This window comes from Bos indicus x Bos taurus, chromosome 21 (assembly GCF_003369695.1).
Source record: "Bos indicus x Bos taurus breed Angus x Brahman F1 hybrid chromosome 21, Bos_hybrid_MaternalHap_v2.0, whole genome shotgun sequence".
NCBI lineage: Eukaryota > Metazoa > Chordata > Mammalia > Artiodactyla > Bovidae > Bos > Bos indicus x Bos taurus.
In genome coordinates this window covers 26,375,177-26,394,163 of record NC_040096.1, presented here as the reverse complement: position 1 = coordinate 26,394,163, position 18,987 = coordinate 26,375,177, and the positions used below count along the sequence as shown (strand labels likewise).

Here is an 18,987-nt window from a genome sequence, read left to right as displayed (position 1 = left end):
AGCAGAGAACTGAAACCCGGATGGCTGCCTGAGAAAACTGGAGGATAAGAAAAGAATCTACAAAAATAACGGGAAAACTGTATGCAGATGTTTTCCTCAATTAACGTCTCCTGAGCAAGCAATAAACAGGAAAGATCAGTGCTAAATGTGCACTTTTCTTTAACCGTCAGGCGTGAGTCACAACCTTTCAGAGGGCAGTGTGTCTCTATTTTTTAATAAAGTGAAAGGAAACTATTTTAATTTTCTTGATCACACTGGGGTTTTTGCAATTGAGTTATTTTTAACCAAAGCATTACAAAATATGACCATCACGTGAGAATATTACTGAAACTGAAATCATACCAGCAGGAAGCGATGAGTCCAGATAATTTCATCTGTCTAAAAACAGTGCTACTCTACGTTATTTTTGTTATATTTACCTCTTATATTGATACATGGAGGGGGAAAAGGGTCCTTGTCTGTACTTCTTGAGCATCAAAGTTAGGACAAAAGGGACTCCCCAGTTGGTCCAGTGGTTAGGACTCCATTCTCCCAGTGCTGGGGGCCTGGTTTCAATCCCTGGTCAGGGAACTAGATCCCACGTGCGGCAACTAAGAGTTCACATGCCAAAGCTAGCAACTAACACCTCGTGCAGCCAAATAAATACATTAAAGAAAAAAGACACAAAGTTAGGACAAAAGATACTTCATTAAGAAATCAAGACTCAGACTTCTCTGGTGGTCCGGTGGATATGAATCCACCTGATAATGCAGGGGACACAGGTTCCATCCCTGGTCTGGAAAGGTTCCACATGCCTTGGAGCAACTAAGCCCACGTACCACAACTACTGAGCCTGTGTGCTGCTACTACTGAAGCCCGCTCACCTAGAGTTTGTGCTCCGCAAGAAGAGACGCCACCGCACTGAGGAGCCCGCATGCCACAAATACAGAGTACCCCCTGCCTGCCACAACTAGATAAAGCCCCAGCTCAGCAATGAAGACCTAGTGCAGCAAAATAAATAAACAAATAAATCATTAAAAAATAAAAGGAAGTCAAGACTCTTGCAAAGAGGTTCAAAAATGCTGAAGTTGCTCATTTTTCAATGGTGTTGTTAACTGATTACATTTTTAATACTTTGTTTCTTTGTGGTTTTGATCTTGCTGAACTCTCTCTCCTGGTGTAAAGCAGATGAGGCTGTATTATTTGATTGGATGGGGTTTTATCCGGCAGGAGATGCCCCAGGGTGCAGCATCTAGTTCATACTGACATCACCAGGGTTGCTTTTACAAACACAGATGCTGGGCTTGACACAGTGGAATCCAGAGAAATGGGGTGAAGACCTGATATCACAATTGTTAAAACATCCAGTGAGATTCTGATGTGCATGGAGATATGAGAACCACTGTTTCAGGAGCCAGAAATTTTAAAAACGTATTTACAAAGTGGTTGTGTTTCAAGCACTTCTTGGATGTTCCTCGGTTCAAGAATAGCCAGGATACAAAAATGGGCTTGTAGAAAACAGATCTTTAGGAGGCGATCTTAGTTTCAAAGAAATGCACCAGTGGTTCTTTCATGTGGTGAAATCTCAGAGTGAATCTGAAGCAAGATTCAGAGTTCTCAAGTCTAATTCACATGCCTTTATAATGGGATGGAAAACATTGTTGTGTTGTTGTTGTTTAGGTGCTCAGTCATGTCGAACTCTTTGTGACCCCATGGACTGTAGCCCACCAGGCTCCTCTGCCATGGAATTCTCCAGGCAAGAATACTGGAATAGGTTGCCACTTCCTTCTCCAAGGGATCTTCCAGACCCAGGGATCGAACCAGGTCTCCTGCATTGCAGGCAGATTCTTTACTGTCTGAGCCATTGGGGAAGCCCATTCAAGCTATACCCAAGTTAAAATGAGGTCACGCTCTTATCACAGAGGCTCCTAATTCAATACAATCAGCATCCTTATAGAAAGAAGAAATGTGGACATGGAGACATACAAGCATTTGATGATGGAGGCAGAGATGGGAGTGGCATGTCTGCAAGTCAAGGAGTGTCAGGATTGCTGGCCACCACCAGAAGCTAGGAAAGAGGCCTGGTACAGTCTCCTCATAGCTTACAGAAGGACTCAGCCCTGCTGACATCCTCATTCTGGACTCCTGACCTCCAGAACTGGGAGACAGTAAATTTCTGTTGTTTTAAGCTGCTCAGTTTGCGGTGATTTGTGACTGCAGCTCAAGGACACCATCCTAACCCCTGCCTCCATCACCTCCCCTGGACAATTCGAACACCCTCGTTACCCTGACTCCTCCCACACCCCAGGCTGGCTTCCCTACATGTTCTCCACTCTGTAGCTGCAATGAGCTTCTCAGAAGCAACATGGAAGCCAGGACTCTTCTGGTTAAAGACCTGCAGTGCCCTGGGTACGTACTGCTCTGGGACTAAGCACCCATGCTCCTCACCCACTGCCGTCTCCGTGGGTAGCCTTCAGCTTCCTTGCCAGGTCTCACAAAGCCTCACGCACTCACAGGAGCCCACTCCAGCCTGCCCTGACAATCCAGATCCTATGTTATTCATTCTCCCTGACCCCCAGCCTCTGCCTTCTTAACACTTGTCATAGTGTGTTGCGAGTGATCATTTCTTTGCTGTTTCTCTTCCCCACTGAACTGTAACCTCCATGAGAGCATCAGTCTGGTACAGACTGCATCAGTTTCGTGGGGCTTCACAGGTGGTGCTGTTGGTAAAGAACCTGCCTGCCACTGAAGGAGATGTAAGAGACACGAGTTCGATCCCTGGGTTGGGAAGATTCCCTGGAGGAAGGCATGGCAACCCACTCCAGTATTCTTGCCCAGAGACTCCCATGGACAGAGGAGCCTGGTGGGCTACAGACCTTGGGGTCGCAAAGAGTGGGACACGACTGAAGCGACAGAGCACACGTGTATCCCCAACACTCAGTACAGCATCTTGCACAAAGTGAGTAGGTACTCAATAAATACGTGCTGGATGAACGAATTAATCGACAGAACAAAGAGAGAAAGAGCGCATGCGCATCTTCACACCCCCTCCTCCTGAATGTGCAATAGATGGTCTTGAGCACAGGGTGGGAGGAGGAAGCCATCCTTTCACGACTGGACAAAACTCAGAAAGGTCACAGTCTACCTGCCTTCCCTTGTCAACAGTGCCAAAATCCTAAGTGACACTTTACTGGGGCAAGAAGAGGAATAAAGCAAGCAAGACAGTCTGGAAAACCACTGATTCAGATAGATGTTTGAATCTAATTTTCAGTTATTTAAAAGTGAATGAGGACTTCCCTGGTGGTCCAGTGGTTAAGAACCCACCTGCCAATGCAGGGGACGTGGGTTCAATCCCTGGTCCGGGAAGATTCCACATGGCTCAGGGTAATTAAATCCCTGTGCCACAACTACTGAGCCTGTGCTCTAGAGTTGCTGCTCTGCAGCAAGAGAAGCCACTGTAATGAGAAGTCTGAGCACCGCAACTAGAGAGTAGCCCCTGCGTGCCACAACCAGAGAAAGCCCACTTGCAGCAACAAAGACCCAGCACAGCCAAAAATAAATAAACAAATAAATAAATATTTTTTAAAAAGTGAACGAAATCTCCCCAGTTTTCAAAGGCAATCATTAATACTATCCCACATGTTATGTCAGGCTTCCCAGGTGGCTCCAGTAGTAAAGAACCGACCTGTTCACGCAGGCAATATAAGAGATGTGAGTTCGATCCCTAGGTCAGGAAGATCCCCTGGAGAAGGGAATGACAACCCACTCCAATATTCTTGCCTGGAGACTCCCACGGACAGAGGAGCCTGGCGGGCTACAGTCCATAGTGTCACAAAGAGTCAGACATGACTGAAGTGACTTAGCATGCATGCATGCGTCACGTCGTGCAAACTTCACCACAGTCCTGTAGGTCTGTATCTACAGGTGAGGGACTGAGCCCAGGAGGGTTAAGTCATTCACCCAAAATAAAGGGTCGTGAACCATAACTGTCACCAGGTGCATCCGACTCCACATGCAGGGATCCTTCCACGATCCCCAGTGGCCTCGCCTCACCCCCATGCCCAACCCCATCATCCTCCAGCCACCCTAGTGAGCACACATGCAGGCTGGGGGAGCTCTCTCTGCTCTCCCTGCTGGCGGAGAAGTTGACTCTCCAGCCACAATCTGCGGATGTCTGTGCAAACACTGCCCGAGCCCTTTATCTGCTGTGACACCACAGCGATAATGAACCCAGCAGCCCCAGTTGGAAACCTGTCCAGATTCATGAAATAATTTTCACCATAAACAGGAGAGAAAAACACCAACGTTTGAGCAGCATCAGCAAGCTATGGACACAGGAAAGCAAAATAAGGCAGGTTGTATAAATATTTAACAATGAGAAAGAACTGAACAGGCGCCAGAGAGACATCTGGGGTAACACATCTAAGCAGGCTGTGGTTTCCAGTGGGAAAGGCACTAGGAAGACCTGAAAACAGCCAGCCCGCGAGGTTCAGATTTCACTCTCACGTGCGTTCACCAAGCACCTCTGGCGACCCAACTCTAAATGCTTTTTCCAGTGGCCTAAGTGTTTATTACACAATTGGGCAATTTCTAAGGAGCTGGAATCAAATAAACATGATTTCCTTGCCACTAACACACTTTATTTTGATTTCAAACAACAGAAATGCTATAACGGTGCTCATAGTTGACATGGATAAAGTGGGGATCTTTTTTTTTGGCCGGGGGGCACATATATTGACGTTACCTAATATGGCAACAAACAGATGAACTGCTGAAGGTGTTTAGGATTTCAGGGTCTGGCATCAGTCCAAAGATGAAGTTTGGGTATTCCAAGGAAAATAAGCTATAGATTTTCAAGTCTGGTTTTCATGAAGTTACCTTTATGATTGACATTTGGAAATAGACCATCTTTCTCCAGAACTGATACCACCGGGGTGGACTTCCCAGTTCAGGGACCCCTGTGGGACCAATTATCGGCCTGACATTCTTCCCTGAAGGACCCAACTGTGTGGCTGAGTCTGACATAATTCTGTACTCGCCCTCCTGTGCAAAGTGTCATGAAGGAGGCCCAGCTGCCTCGGTGGGTGAGGCTCAATGCTGACAACTGTTGGCTCTTTTCCCAGGCGTGCCTGCTGTCCTCTGTGCCGTCATTCATAACCGGGCTTGCTTCTGCTCCAGCCTGGGTCCTCAAGGGCCATCCTCAGCTCCTTGCTCCCCTCCTGTTCCCCGGTGGAGGATGGTAACCACCGACCCTGTGAACCTCCTCCCCACACGAACGGAGGGTCTGCCACGTGTGGGCTACTGAGCGAGGTCCCAGGGCTGCCAACCTCCTCCCCACATGGACAGAGGGTCTGCCACGTGTGGGCTGCAAACCTCCTCCCCACACGGACGGAGGGTCTGCCACGTGTGGGCTACTGAGCGAGGTCCCAGGGCTGTGAACCTCCTCCCCACATGGACGGGGAGTCTGCCATGTGTGGGCTACTGAGCGAGGTCCCAGGGCTGCGAACCTCCTCCCCACGAGGACCGGGAGTCTGCCACGTGTGGGCTACTGAGCGAGGTCCCAGGGCTGCGAACCTCCTCCCCAAGCGAACGGAGGGTCTGCCACATGTGGGCTACTGAGCGAGATCCCAGGGTTGCGAACCTCCTCCCCACGAGGACCGGGAGTCTGCCACGTGTGGGCTACTGAGAGAGGTCCCAGGGCTGCGAACCTCCTCCCCACGCAGAGGAGAGTCTGCCACGTGTGGTCTACTGAGCGAGGTCTCAGGGCTGCGAACCTCCTCCCCACGCGAACGGAGGGTCTGCCACGTGTGGGCTACTGAGCGAGGTCCCAGGGCTGCCAACCTCCTCCCCACACGGACAGAGAGTCTGCCACGTGTGGGCTACTGAGTGAGGTCCCAGGGCTGCAAACCTCCGAAGGCTGCTCCTCCAACTGCTCTCCCTGAAGGCCTGGCCTTGGACCCAAGAGCTGGGCAAATCCAAGCTGGTCAGCAGAAATTGCTGGGCCAGGACCTCCCTGGTGGCTCAATGGTTAAGACTCTGCATTCCAATGCAGGGGGTGTGAGTTCAATCCCTGGTCGGGGAGCTAAGATCCCACATGCCTCAGGACCAAAAAACCAAAACATAAAACAGAAACAGTGCTGTAACAAATTCAATAAAGACTTTAAAAATGGTCCACATCAAAAAAGTCTTAAAAAAAAAAAAGTTGCTGGGGCCAATTCTACCACTTCCTGCCAGTATCCAGCCATGCCTAGCAGTCGGAGGATGCCCCTGACTCCAGCTGCTGCAAGTCCCCAACCACAACTTGCTGAATTCTTTAGTTCAGGGCTTCTCAGTCTAGACCGTGCACATAAATCCCTCGGACATTTCATTAAAATGTATAGGTTGGCCAAAAGGTTTGTTCGTGTTTTTCCATAACATCATACAGAAAAACCCAGATGAACTTTTTGACCAACCCAACAGACTCTGAGTCGGCAGGCTCAGGATGGGGCCTAGGATTGCATTTCTAAGAAGCTCCCAGGAGACGAAGGTGCTGCTGGTTCACAGAGCACACTTACTACATCTTACCAGGGTCTACCTCCCAAGGTCAAATACACATGTGCCTTCAGCTTCATTGTTCATAAGACTCTTTATAAAACCATGTATCCCCATCTTTCTGAGGAGGAATGCTAAACTCAAGACATGAAAGAGCTTGACAAAGTCAAAATAGAGGTGGACTCAATCCGGGTGATTTGAGCTCAAGTTCCAGGATGGTTTCTGAAAACCAGTGATTCTCAGATTTCAGCATGCAGCAGAATGATGTGGAGGGTGGGAAAAAATACAGATTACTGGGCCCCTGGCACCTCTGATTCAGTAGGTCTGGGGTTCAGCCCACAATTGACATCTCTAACAAGTTCACAAGTGATGCTCACACAGTTGGACCAGGGACCACACTTTGAGAACCACTGCACTAGACCAGGGGATCCTGGAGACCCCTGGGGAATCTGACTGTAGTCTCAAAGCTCTGACACCATCTACAACTCATGTGACCCTGAACTGGACTGCTGCCCTGTCTTCCCTCTGAGCACGGCCCCCAGAGTCCAGGGTTGGACTGCTCTGCATGTGCTACATCGGGCCAGGCCAAGGCTTTCCAGGCTTCTTTGTATCTCAATGCCTCAGAAGAAACAGATGTTTTGTCTGCATTGAGGATGAGCTCCATCTGTAGGAGCTGCTGGGCCTCAGCTGTATGGTCCTGGGAAGCTCCCAGTGAGATGTCAAGCACCATGCTCCTCACCTGTGAAATAAGTTCAACACAACCACCACCACCACCACCCGCCCTCGTTCCATGAACAGAACTGCACTCAGGCCCAGAGGAGTGAGGGTTCTGAAGCCCACCTGTGCATCAGAGTCACCAGAAAGCTTTTATAAAGTACCAGTGCCAACCCCTTCCCCCAGTCCTAGGGCAGGGCAGGTGTATTGGTGTATTGGTCACCTCTCCTCACAAGATTGGGTCTGATCTGCAGCATGTTTCTACTAACATAGGGTAGAAACGTGCTATAAGAATGTAAGACAAGGGCTTTCCCGGTGGTCCAGTGGTTAGGAATCCGCCTGCCAATGCAGGGACACCAGTTTGATTTCTGGTCGGGGAAGATTCCACACACCTCAAAGCAACTAAGCCTGTGTGCCACAACATTCTAGAGACTGCATGCTGTAGAGCCCGTGCTCCACAAAGAGAAGCCACCGCAACTAGGGAGTATCCCCCAGTCGTCTCAACTAGAGAAAACCCTGCGCTCAGCAACAAAGACCCAGCACAACCAAAAACAATACATTATTTATCTAATTAATTAATTTAAAAAGGTAAAAGAGTCTGCTATAGCTATGAATAGTTCACTGTTGGGGTTGGGTGAGAAAAGAAAAGTGAAACGAGCACTGAGTCCCGCAGGCGTCGTCCCCTCTCGCAGACGAGCAGGGAGACTGCAGAGCCTATGTAGCATCCTAACCCCTCCCAGGAGCAGTGTGATGACAGGTCGTCAAGCCGAGCTGGATGAGCAGGCTTCCTGGGGAGCTGCTCCCTGTGGCCCGACCGCGGCCCGGCCAAACCCAGTGATCCAAGACTGAAAGCATCTCTGGACTTCGGCAAAGCTCTTGGGAAGATAGGGAAGCTTAATCACAGCTGATTGGGACATGTGAATCATGCACAGGAGCTTTCCGGCTAAAGCCTTTGGGGAGCAACCCTGCTGAGGCTCGCCCCAGATTATCAAAAATCATTTGGAATAGTTAGGAAATGGGGGTCCATTCATCCAACAACAGTTGGAAATGCCTGTCGGTGATGAGAAGGACAGGCTGTGTCCCAGATGAGCTTTCTATGGCCGTGCAGAACAAGTATTTGTTGAATGAATGAATACATGATTTAAATTTTAAAGACTTTATTGAATTTGTTACAATACTGTTTCTGTTTTATGTTTTGATTTTTTGACCACAAGGCGTGTAGAATCTTGGCTCCCTGACCAGAGATCGAACCTGCACCTCCTGCATTGGAAGGTGAAGTCTTAACCACTGGACCAAAGGGGAAGTCCCACATACATGACTTTTAAAAAGTAATGACTGGATAAAGAAAGAGATGGAGAGAGGAAAGAAGGAAGGAAGACAAGGGAAGGAAAGAAGGAAGGAAAGGAGGGAGGAAGAGAGAGAGAAAGGGAAGAAGGGAGGGAGAGGAAGAAGGAAAGAAGGGAAGACAGAAAGAAAAAGAAAGAAAGAAGGAAGGAGGAAAGAAGAAATATAATCCAGCCTTGCTTATACTCTGTGCCTTTGGACACTTTTAACAACTGCAAAGTTTTTCCTTATATTGAACCAAAAGGCTGACCCAATTCTCTGAATAAAGAGCCAAGCAGAAACAGAGCCACAGAAAATCAAAGTGGGGAAAGGGACCAATAAACCTAGTCTGACAAGTCCATGGATCCAGGCACTTCCTACACAGCGCAGTGCTCGAGGTCACTGAACAGGAGTCTCCAGTGTCTGCTAGCCAGGACCAGGGCTGTCCCTGTCCCACAGGGAGAGGGTCAGGGGACAGGGCTGGGGGATGGGAGGGGTCTTAGGCTACATCGTGTAAGACACAGAGAAGGCCTTGCCCCCTCTGTGCTCTCCTGGGCAGCTGGCTGCACTGCTGGCCCTCTGAGCCCCACCCCTCGGGCGCATCCCGTTACAGTCATAGACTCTGGTACCACTGGGACCCCTCCTTGGTTCCTCTCCCTCCACACAGTGAGCTGGAGCTCAGGTCACTCTGAGATCCATAATAATTATTTCTGATGGAGGGCCCCTCCCTCCATCAGCCTTCTACCTGACCACTGCCCTCCTCCATACCTGACACTGGCTCCATCTTCAGCTCAGAATCCTGTCACCCCAGTCTCCCCAGCATTCCCAGTAAGAGGAGATGCTCCCCATTCTCTGGGAGAACACCCACCCCTCCCCAGGATCACCCTGAGCCTGGTTCTCCCAGCCAGCACCAACTTGCGGTCAGCCTGCTCGGCATTCCCTTCTCCCTTTGAGTGACTGCACTAACTTCCCCAGGAAATCACATCTCCCCTGCTCTTGGGTCCAAGTGTCTTGGGTGGAGACGCTGGCCTCACAGGCCAGCTCAGTCTCCCTGGCCACTGGAATAGGGCAAGGCAGGTGGCCCAAGCTGATCCAGGAGAGCCAGTCCCAGGATTTTTGCTAGAAGTATTGAAAAGGCAACCTATTTCTGCTGGTGTTATAAAGCTTTGTTGTTCAGTTACTAAGTTATGTCTGACTGACTCTGCGACCCTGTGGACTATAGCCCTTTACGCTCCTCTGTCCATGGGATTTTTCAGGCAAGAATACTGGAGTGGGTAGCCATTCCCTTCTCCAGTTTTGGAGGTGAAGGGTATGTTTAATACCTTGAAGCTGGTAATGGTATATGGGTGTGGGCCTAAGTCCAAACTCATCAAATTGTATACATTTAATATGTGCAATCTTTGGTATATCAGTTGCACCTCAATAAAGCTTTAAAAAGAAACAAAGCTAGGAGAAAAGACACACAGTTGATTCTCACCATTCGCAGTAGTTTTGTTCTGTGGAGTCACTGCAAACAGTGAAATGAGCAAACACTGAACCATTGCTCCTAAGGGAGATTGAGGGTTATGTTCCTGCCAGCCTCTGGTCACAACACTCTATTAATCAATGGACACAGAGTCTTATATTCTGTGTTTCTATTTAAAGACACCTTCTTTAACACATCTTGATTCATAACACTGAACTCACAGTCAACAGCACTTATGACTCATGCCTGAACGAGGTTTATCCAACACACGTCTTCTCTCCAGAGGGCACATTACAGCCCTGTGCTTAAGGACACTAGAGAGACTTCAGCACCGCTCTAGGGGATCACATTAAACAGCAAAATCACTGACAGAAAGCACAAAGAGACCAAACGTCACAGCACAAAACACGAGAAGAGCACGTGTTTCTAGTTATGAGGGCTGAGACCAGAAGGCAGGGTGTCCTCCCGTGTGGCCTCTGTGCCAGTCCTCAAATGACCTCTAACACTTCGTGGGTACTGATGTTGGGGTTACAAGTAAATTTTGCTACTATCAAATTCATCAACATCGAATGTGCGAATAACAGAGACTGACTGTGCTTTCGCTAGCAGGGCTCAAATTACCTGGATCCTTCTGAGCCTGAAGCCAATACACCCCTTTCAGTTCCACGAGCCCATGAATTTCCTTCTTCACTCAATCCCCTGGAGTTGATCTTCTGTCACTTGAACCACGCCGGTTCCATGGCTGCTCTTTCCTATTGGCATGGAGGTCTCTGGGAGGAAGGCACTGGTTCCCTCTCATCAGCCTTAGAACCCTCAACATCCCCATGACCCCTGCAGAGGGAAAGTTCAGCACTGCCTGCCCCCACCCCCCAGGCATTGTTTGCAAAGAGATTTTCCAGGTTTACATCCAGAGTCATTCAGCGGGAGATGACAGATCCCATTGACTCTCCTACCAAGATAAGTTCTCACAAGGAGCTGGGTTCTTCTTGTGAGTAAACACTCCTCAGCAGGATCCCCCTCAAGCTACAGCCAATCCGAGTCCTGGAGAATGAATATGCTTTCTCTGTGGCTCTTCTTTTTCCCTTTGGGAACTTTATTGATTCGAACCTAAGAAGCTGGATGTGCAAAATCTCCTGGTTACTGGCTATCCAATTTCAACTGGATACTGGCCATTGAGAGGCTTCCCAGGTGGCGCTAGTGGTAAAGAATCCACGTGCCAATGCAGGAGACGTAACAGACGCAGGTTCAGTCCCTGACTCAGGAAGATCCCTTGGAGGAAGTCACAGCAAGCCTCTCCTGGAGAATCCCATGGAAAGAGGAACCTGGCAGGCTGCAGTCCATAGGGTCACAAAGAGTCAGACACGACTGAGAGACTTGGCATGCACACAGTTTCAGTCACTTCTTGACCTCTTTTCCTTCTACTCAAAAGCCACTTATATAATTGTTCAGAGACAGAAAACTCCACCCTTATTACATGATGCATGTCTCTGTGTAGCATTTTAAAAACAATTATTTAAAAATAATACTTAAAGTATAATTTTAATTTTCATGGAAAGCTAAGATTCAATTAACTTTTTCTTAGAGATCTGAAAACATTTCCCCACTTACTTTTGATGTCCTGTGTTCTGCATAGCTCTTCGGTTTCCAGGGCCAATGGTGCCATCCTGCCCCAGCAGGCTGTGACAACCCACAAGGAAGCGTTCATGGGAATGGGGTCCAGAGGGGCCTGTGGGTGTGGCCCTGAGGCAGGAACCTGGTGGCAGCTTTTAGTTCCTCTTCTCCAACCTCCTACCATTTCTCCAATCAGTGGATTAGATTCTATACCGGGGCCTTGGGCAAGAGGGTAGAATAGAGCTACAAGGGCCCTAGCAATGTCCTAGGCTGAGATAAGGAGAACAAGAGGCAGAGAAGAAAGGAACCAGCCAAGATTGCAGACTGCAAACCAGCAAGGGCTCCCAAGGCCCTCCCAGCACTTTCTCTATGAGCAGTGTTGCTGCTGCTAGGTGAGGGTTTTCCCCAGCCCCTCCTCACATTGATAAACCTCAGCTTTTATTCACAGACAAGTCACATCATTGCACTGGTCCACACCACTCCATGAGATGGTTGGATGGCATCAGCAATTCAATGGACATGAATCTGAACAAACTCCGGAAGATACTGGAGGACAGGGAAGGCTGGCATGCTGCAGTCCATGGGGTCGCAAAGAGTCCGACACCACTTAGCAACTGAACAATTCCATGATGCCTGGTTTCCATTCCAAGGAGACTTTGCGAATCTTCTGACACACTCTTTGTCACCACTCCTCCAGCCAGGGGAAAAATTTTAATTCCACAAAGAACTCCCTCACCACCACCACCCCCAGTGACAACAGTTCTGTGCAAGCACTGTTTTTCTGGGATCCTCAAGTCAGCATGGGCATCTGCAGGCCCCACTGTCATTAGGTGGCTTGTCCCCCGGTCACCACGCACACGCAAGGCCCCACATGCTCAGTCTAGGACGCCCTGCAAAACCTATGCATGGAACAGGGACTCTCTACTGACTGGGAGGCTCAGAGAAGGGGAACTTCGTTGGGTCAAGTGTGCCAGGCTGCCCTGGTTAAATCAGCCCCACCCCAGCAGTTCTTGCCTGGCTCCACACCCCGCCTCCCACCCGATGCCCCATCCAATGAGCCATGTCATCTCTCTCCGGGCCTGAAACCCACCATGCCTAAGGACAGGAGGGTCGAGAAGCCCTAGTCCAATCACTGAAGGCATCATATTGTCCCTGTGGTTTTTTATTACTAGTTTTCATTACATCTGTACTTTGGCTGGCTACAAAGCCCAGCTCCCGCCCAGTCCTTGGTCCAGCAAAACCCTGAGGCCCTATCCCAAGCTCCCTGCGCTGGATCAATATGCTTTCACGTTGTGTGTCCTGGGAGATTCGCACTGCACGCTCTCTGGTTCCAGAAGAGACCCGGTCCTCTTCACCACCCTTCTCTACCCAACCTCATGGAGCCCAGCCACTCAGGGTTCACTGGCTCTTCTCTGGCATCTTGGAGAACTCACTCCACTACACCAGCTCTGGCTGCCAAGGCCACCATCCAACGTCCACTCCAGGGACCTTTCTTTCCAAATGTGGTTCACGCTGCCCTTTTCAACACTGCCACACACATTAAAACTTCCCACAGACAGAAGTGTCCATCCAACTCTGGCAAGCCAGTTTGTTAAACCCTTGATCCGGAAACTGACCTGCCTTTGACCATCACTTCCCCCACCCACTGACTACCACAGCTGGGTCTCCTGACTGCTTTCATAAAGCCACATCCTGTGTTCACATACTGGAGTCGGGGGAAAAAAAGACCGCTCTTTTCAGGGAAGGTGATTTCAGCTGTCAAACCAACACTTCCTGGCTGATGTATTCTCCCTTTCACATCCCTTCCAAGATCGTTAACTTCCCAAGGCGTGTCCCCTACGATGTCTGTAGGGAGTTCTCTCGTTCAGCCCCAGCTGTGCAATGGCGGACCATGTCTTTCTCTGAGTCTGTTTCAGCACCGTTGTTTTACACATACGGAGAGCTCATCCCTGCACATCGTAGACACTGTCCACATACCTTAATCCTTCATTACCTTCCTCCTTTGTGTGTGTCATTGATAACCAACACTGAGAAAATTACTATTATTGTTCAGAAACAGCGGTACTCCTGTCATTTTTTAAAAACATTTTAAAAATTAATTTTATTGGGGTATAGTTTGGTAGTATGGTATAGACCCAGCTCATCTTGAGTGGTGAGAAGACTGGACATGGGACTCCTATCCAGAGATTTGGGCCCTTTGGAGAGAGGGGCTTCCCCGGTGGCTCTAACGGTAAAAAACCCACCTGCAATGCAAGAGACCCAGGTTTGATCCTTGGGTTGGGAAGATCCCTTGGAGAAGGGAATGGCAACCCACTCCAGTATTCTCACTGGAGAATCTCATAGACAGAGGAGCCTGGTGGGCTCTAGGCCATAGGGCTGCAGAGAGTCAGACGTAACTGAGAAACTAACCCTAACACAGAGCGAAAAGGTGGCTGTCTGCAGCCCAAGAGAGAGCTCTTACCAGAAACCAAACCTGTCAACACCTTGATCTTGGACTTCCAGCCTCCAAAACTGTGAGAAAATAAATGACAGTGGTTTAAGCCACCCAGTGTGTGGTATTTTGTTATGTCAACCCTAGCAGACTGCTGCTGTTGCTGCTGCTGCTAAGTCGCATCAGTCTTGTCTGACTCTGTGCAACCCCATAGACGGCAGCCCAACAGGCTCCCCCGTCCCTGGGATTCTCCAGGCGAGAACACTGGAGTGGGTTGCCATTTCCTTCTCCAATGCATGAAACTACAATATAAAAGCACTGCCTCACTGCTCACCAGGCTTCTGCTGAACACCTACTGTGTGCCGAGCATTGAAGAGGTACTTTAGGCAGACTCAGAAGAAAATGAGACTCCAGTGGCTCTCGGTGTTGGTAGGAGGAACACGCTGCACAAACAGATCTGTCATAAAGCGGACCATAGGGATCATGGTAGAAAGTGTTGCTCAACCACGTCCAACTCTTTGCAACCTCATGGACTAGAGCCCCCCAGGCTCCGCTGTCCATGGAATTCTCCAGGCAAGAATACTGGAGTGGGTGGCCATTCTCTTCTCCAGAGAATCTTCTAGACCCAGGGATCAAACCTGGGTCTCTTGCATTGCAGGCAGATTCTTTACTGTCTGAGCCACCAGGGAAGCCCTATCATGGTATACTCAGCTCTCCTATAATGTTTTTTTGAAAAAGCAAATCTTGGGACTTCCCAGGTGGTCCAGCAGTGAAGAGTCCGCCTTGCAATGCAGGGGGACACAGGTTCATTCCCTAGTCGGGGAATTGAAACCCCACAGGCCAAAGAGCAACTAAGCTCATGTGCTGCAACTGTTGAGCCTTCAAGCCACAACTAGAGAGTCTGTGCACTGCAACGGAAGATTCCACATGACACGACAAAGAACCTACATGCTGCAACCAAGACACAACACAGCCCAATAAATAAACAAAATAATTAAAAATGCAATTCACTGATACATTGGGTGACAATTTGATCAGAATGTGAATTCTGTGTTTGCTTATGCTTGATTTTATCTGTAAGAAGGACTACATGAACACAGAAACTGCACCCAGCTGAATAGAGCCACACCGGAATTCACAAAATGTACACACTCTGGCACACAGCAGCTGCCCTGATTTACCACGTGTGTTATGAGCCACAACTATCCACATGCTGTGTTACAGCTCTTGATTTCTGCCTGATTTCACACAATGATCCTTGGACCACTTTCACACCAACACCCAAGTTCTGAGGCTCACTTAAACAAGTCAGCTTCAAGTCAGGTTTCAAGGTCAAGTGCCATAAATTTCTTAGCCACTTAATGTGTCAAGCAATGCTCCCATTTTTATTAGGTTCCTAGTTTTGTTCTTATCTAAAAATCTAGCCCACTTTCCCCTCCCAAGCCCTCTGGTTTTTATTTCATGATTTTGTTTCTTGCAGTGATTTTTATAACATGTTATTTTGTGGTATAGCAGAGCTAACTGTATTTTAAATGTCTCAATAAGAAATTTCACTTCCCATAAGTAAGGCCTGGAAAATCAACACCTATGATTAGGTTCATAAATAATCACACACTTGTGGGTTGTGGCTAATGTGTAAACAATGCCTCCTAGTGGCAACATCCCATAATTGGAGGTAAAATATAGGAAAAAATCGTGCGTTAACACATGTATACCTGTGGTGGATTCATTTTGATATTTGGCAAAACTAATACAATTATGTAAAGTTTAAAAATAAAATAAAATTAAAAAAAAGAAATGAGTTTTTAACATGTTACAGGATAAATGAAACTATTAAACAAGTCAAACCCTTTATGAAAGCAGTCAAACATTTTCTTCACCTGTAGGCAACTTTTTCTGACCTCAAACTTCCCAGTACTTTTAAAATTTACTTATTTTAACTGGACGATAACTACTTTACAGTATTGTGATAGTTTCTGCCATACATCAGGGTGAATCGACTGTAGACATACATGTGTCCCCTACTATTCTGTGCCCCCCCACCTCCCTCCCCACCCCATTCCTCCAGGTTGTCACAGAGCACTGGCTTTGGGCACCCTTCGTCATCATCAAACTCCCACAGGCTATCTATTTTACATATGTAATATGTAAAATATTTTACATATGTAATATATTTGTTCCAGTGTTATTCCTTTGTATGTTTAAGGAAAGAAGATTTTCTCTAGGGAGAAAACTTCATGGAGAGAGCGACACTGACCTGTCATTGAGTTTTCTGAGGTGCACAGCTGCTCTCTCAGCTTCTCCACGTCGTCAGGATGTACCTGCTCATAGAGGGTGCTCCCGAACCACTCTGACTGGGGTTGATTCAGCACAGGGGTGACAGAGTCGGACACGTAAATCACTCTGCCCGTCTCAGCTGCCACTACAAACAGAAACCCGTCAGCCGCTTCAAGGATGAGATGCTTCAGTTCCTGGGAAGAGAAGATCACAATGAGGACCTGACATGGACAAACCCAGGTCAGGTAAACAGTCTTATTAGCAACCTTCAATTTTCATTCAGAAGCTCATTATGATACACAAATGCTTTTAGGAACTCTTTTTTTTTTTCTGGAAAATGAGCTTTAAAAGTGCACAAAGCAGACTTCCCTGGTGGTACGGAGGATAAGAATCTGCCTGCCAATGCAGGGGACACGGGTTCAATCCCTGGCCCAGGAAGGTTTCATGTGCCAAGGAGCAACTAAGTTTGTGCACCATAACTCTGAAGCCCATGCACCTAGAGTCTGTGCTCCATTAACAAGAGAAGCCACTGCAATGAGAAGCCCCCACACCACAAGGAAGAGTACTCCCTGCTGTTCACAACTAGAGAAAGTCCACTCAGCAATGAAGACCCAGTGTAGCCAAAAATAAATGAATAAGTTATTTTTTTAAAAGAAGTTCAGAAAGCTCATACTAAGCCCTAAGATACAGCTGCTCCAAACACAGTTAACTGTCTTTAGTCCTCTTTTTTATGATTTTTTTAAAATGTGGATCATTTTTAAAGTCTTCACTGAATTTGTTAAAATATGCTTTTATTTGGCCATGAGGCATGTGGCATCTTAGCTCCCTGCCCAGGGATCAAACTCGCACCCCCTGCATTAGAAGGCAAAGTCCTCATCACTGGACCACCAAGGAAGTCCCTTAACTTGCTCTCGCTTAAGGAAAGAGGAAATTCCCAGCCCAGTGGAATCAGAAAGTATTGGGTCACAGAGGTGTGAATGGCCTCTCCTACATTTTCAAACTTCAGTCATGTCACTGGAGCACACGATGGTCCGGGAAGGGAGGGGAGGACCACGAGAAAGTGGGAAGAGAGAAGGAAAGGCAGCAGGCGTCTCCCCAGCCACCGCCTGCCATGCTGCTAGTGCTCCCACTCCTCTTCTCTTCCTTTCTGAGCTGAATGCTGGCAGTGGATATGAGGGCCTCACTTTACATCGTCTGTCAAACTCCCAGAACTCTGTGACAGCTGACATCTCAACAGAGTCCCAGGGTAATCCCAGGAGGTGGCAGGGATACCAACATTGTCCGTGTCCCTTGGCGGTGAGAAGAGAGTTTAGCTGTGCCAGCCCTGGAGTCACACTGACTCACAGGCTCATGACTGTGGGTGCCGGCAGGAAGGATGGATGAATGGGCGGCAGGAAGCCCTCAACATCCCGAGAGGGATGCAGAGTGGGCAAGATCAACTTTGTTCAAATGAGATGCCTTTTCTTTGCAGTGCCTGCAGGCAGCCCAGGGGCAGCTATCTCCCCTGTCAGTCTCATGTCAGGCTCAGGGGCCCTTTCCTGCTGAATGCAAGGGGCTCCATCCTTGCAGGACTTGGGGACCAACTCTTCCACGTGTGCCAGAGTCCACAGCCAGCTCTCCATCCACCTCACACACTGCTCAGGCCCCAAAGAAAAAAAGGGATTCTTCTGGTCAGCAGTTGGCAAACAATTCTTGCTGGGAATTCTTTGCTGTTTTGTTGTTTAGTCGCTAAATTGTGTCTGGCTCTTTTGTGACCCCATGGATTGTAGCCCGCCAGCCTCCTCTGTCCATGGACTGTCCACAGACTGAACCCACAGCTCTAACATCTCCTGCATTGGCAGGCGGATTCTTCACCACTGAGCCACCTGGGAAGCCCCAAATTCCTTGCTTCCGTGTAATTGCAGGTGGGCTTTCCTGGTGGCTCAAGTGGTAAAGAATCCATCTGCCAAAGCAGGAGACTCGGGTTCGATCCCTGGGTTGGGAAGATCCCCTGGAGTAGGAAATGGCAACCCGCTCTAGTATTCCTGCCTGGACAATCCCCAAGGACAGAGGAGCCTGGCAGACACAGAGGAGTCCATAGGGTCACAAAGAGTTGGAAACAACTGGGTGACTAAACAACAACAACAAAAACTGGAAGCCCTGCTGTAACAGAGTAAGGGCCACCTGTGTGGAGCCTGGAGCATCCGGCCCCGCCCTTGGCGTCCGACCTGAGGGCGCCCAAAAGCTCAAAGACTAGGAAACGTGAGTCAGCTGGTGAGCAGAACCCAGGGAGGTCTCCGAGCCCTCGGCTGAGTCAGAACTCTAACATCCTTTGCCTGGGAATTGGGTGCGGAAGCGGGCTATACAATCATTTTTTAAAGAAACGTTTATTTTCCCCCTTTGTCTTGTTTCGCACTTCCGCTGTGCCATCCCTCTTGATGATGACTTACTTCAGAAGACTGGGTCAGCAGTTTTATTTTCAGTGTTGAGATGGTCTTCCCAACAGGAAGGACGGTAACACATAAAACAGGTTGTCTGGGAAAGTAGAGAATTCTATCTCCAAAGGAGAGGAAGTGGACAAGTTGACTCCATTTATGTTTTCACAGTTTCAGCCCTTTTTAGGGACTGTGGGAAGGGCTTATAGGCCAGAGCTCACCCTCCTCACGGGCCCCTCTTT

At 48.5% G+C, this 18,987-nt stretch overlaps 1 protein-coding gene across 8 annotated transcripts in view; it reads right to left on the bottom strand.

Annotated features, from left to right (window-relative positions):
- The window catches only part of ARNT2 (aryl hydrocarbon receptor nuclear translocator 2), a 193,105-nt gene that overhangs the window by 111,878 nt on the left and 62,240 nt on the right, over nt 1–18,987 (bottom strand). For all 8 annotated transcript variants that reach the window (XM_027521390.1, XM_027521387.1, XM_027521383.1 and 5 more), the window contains exon 5: nt 16,312–16,525. In XM_027521390.1, the coding sequence (XP_027377191.1) occupies nt 16,312–16,525 (214 nt within the window). The remainder of the gene's footprint in view (nt 1–16,311; nt 16,526–18,987) is intronic.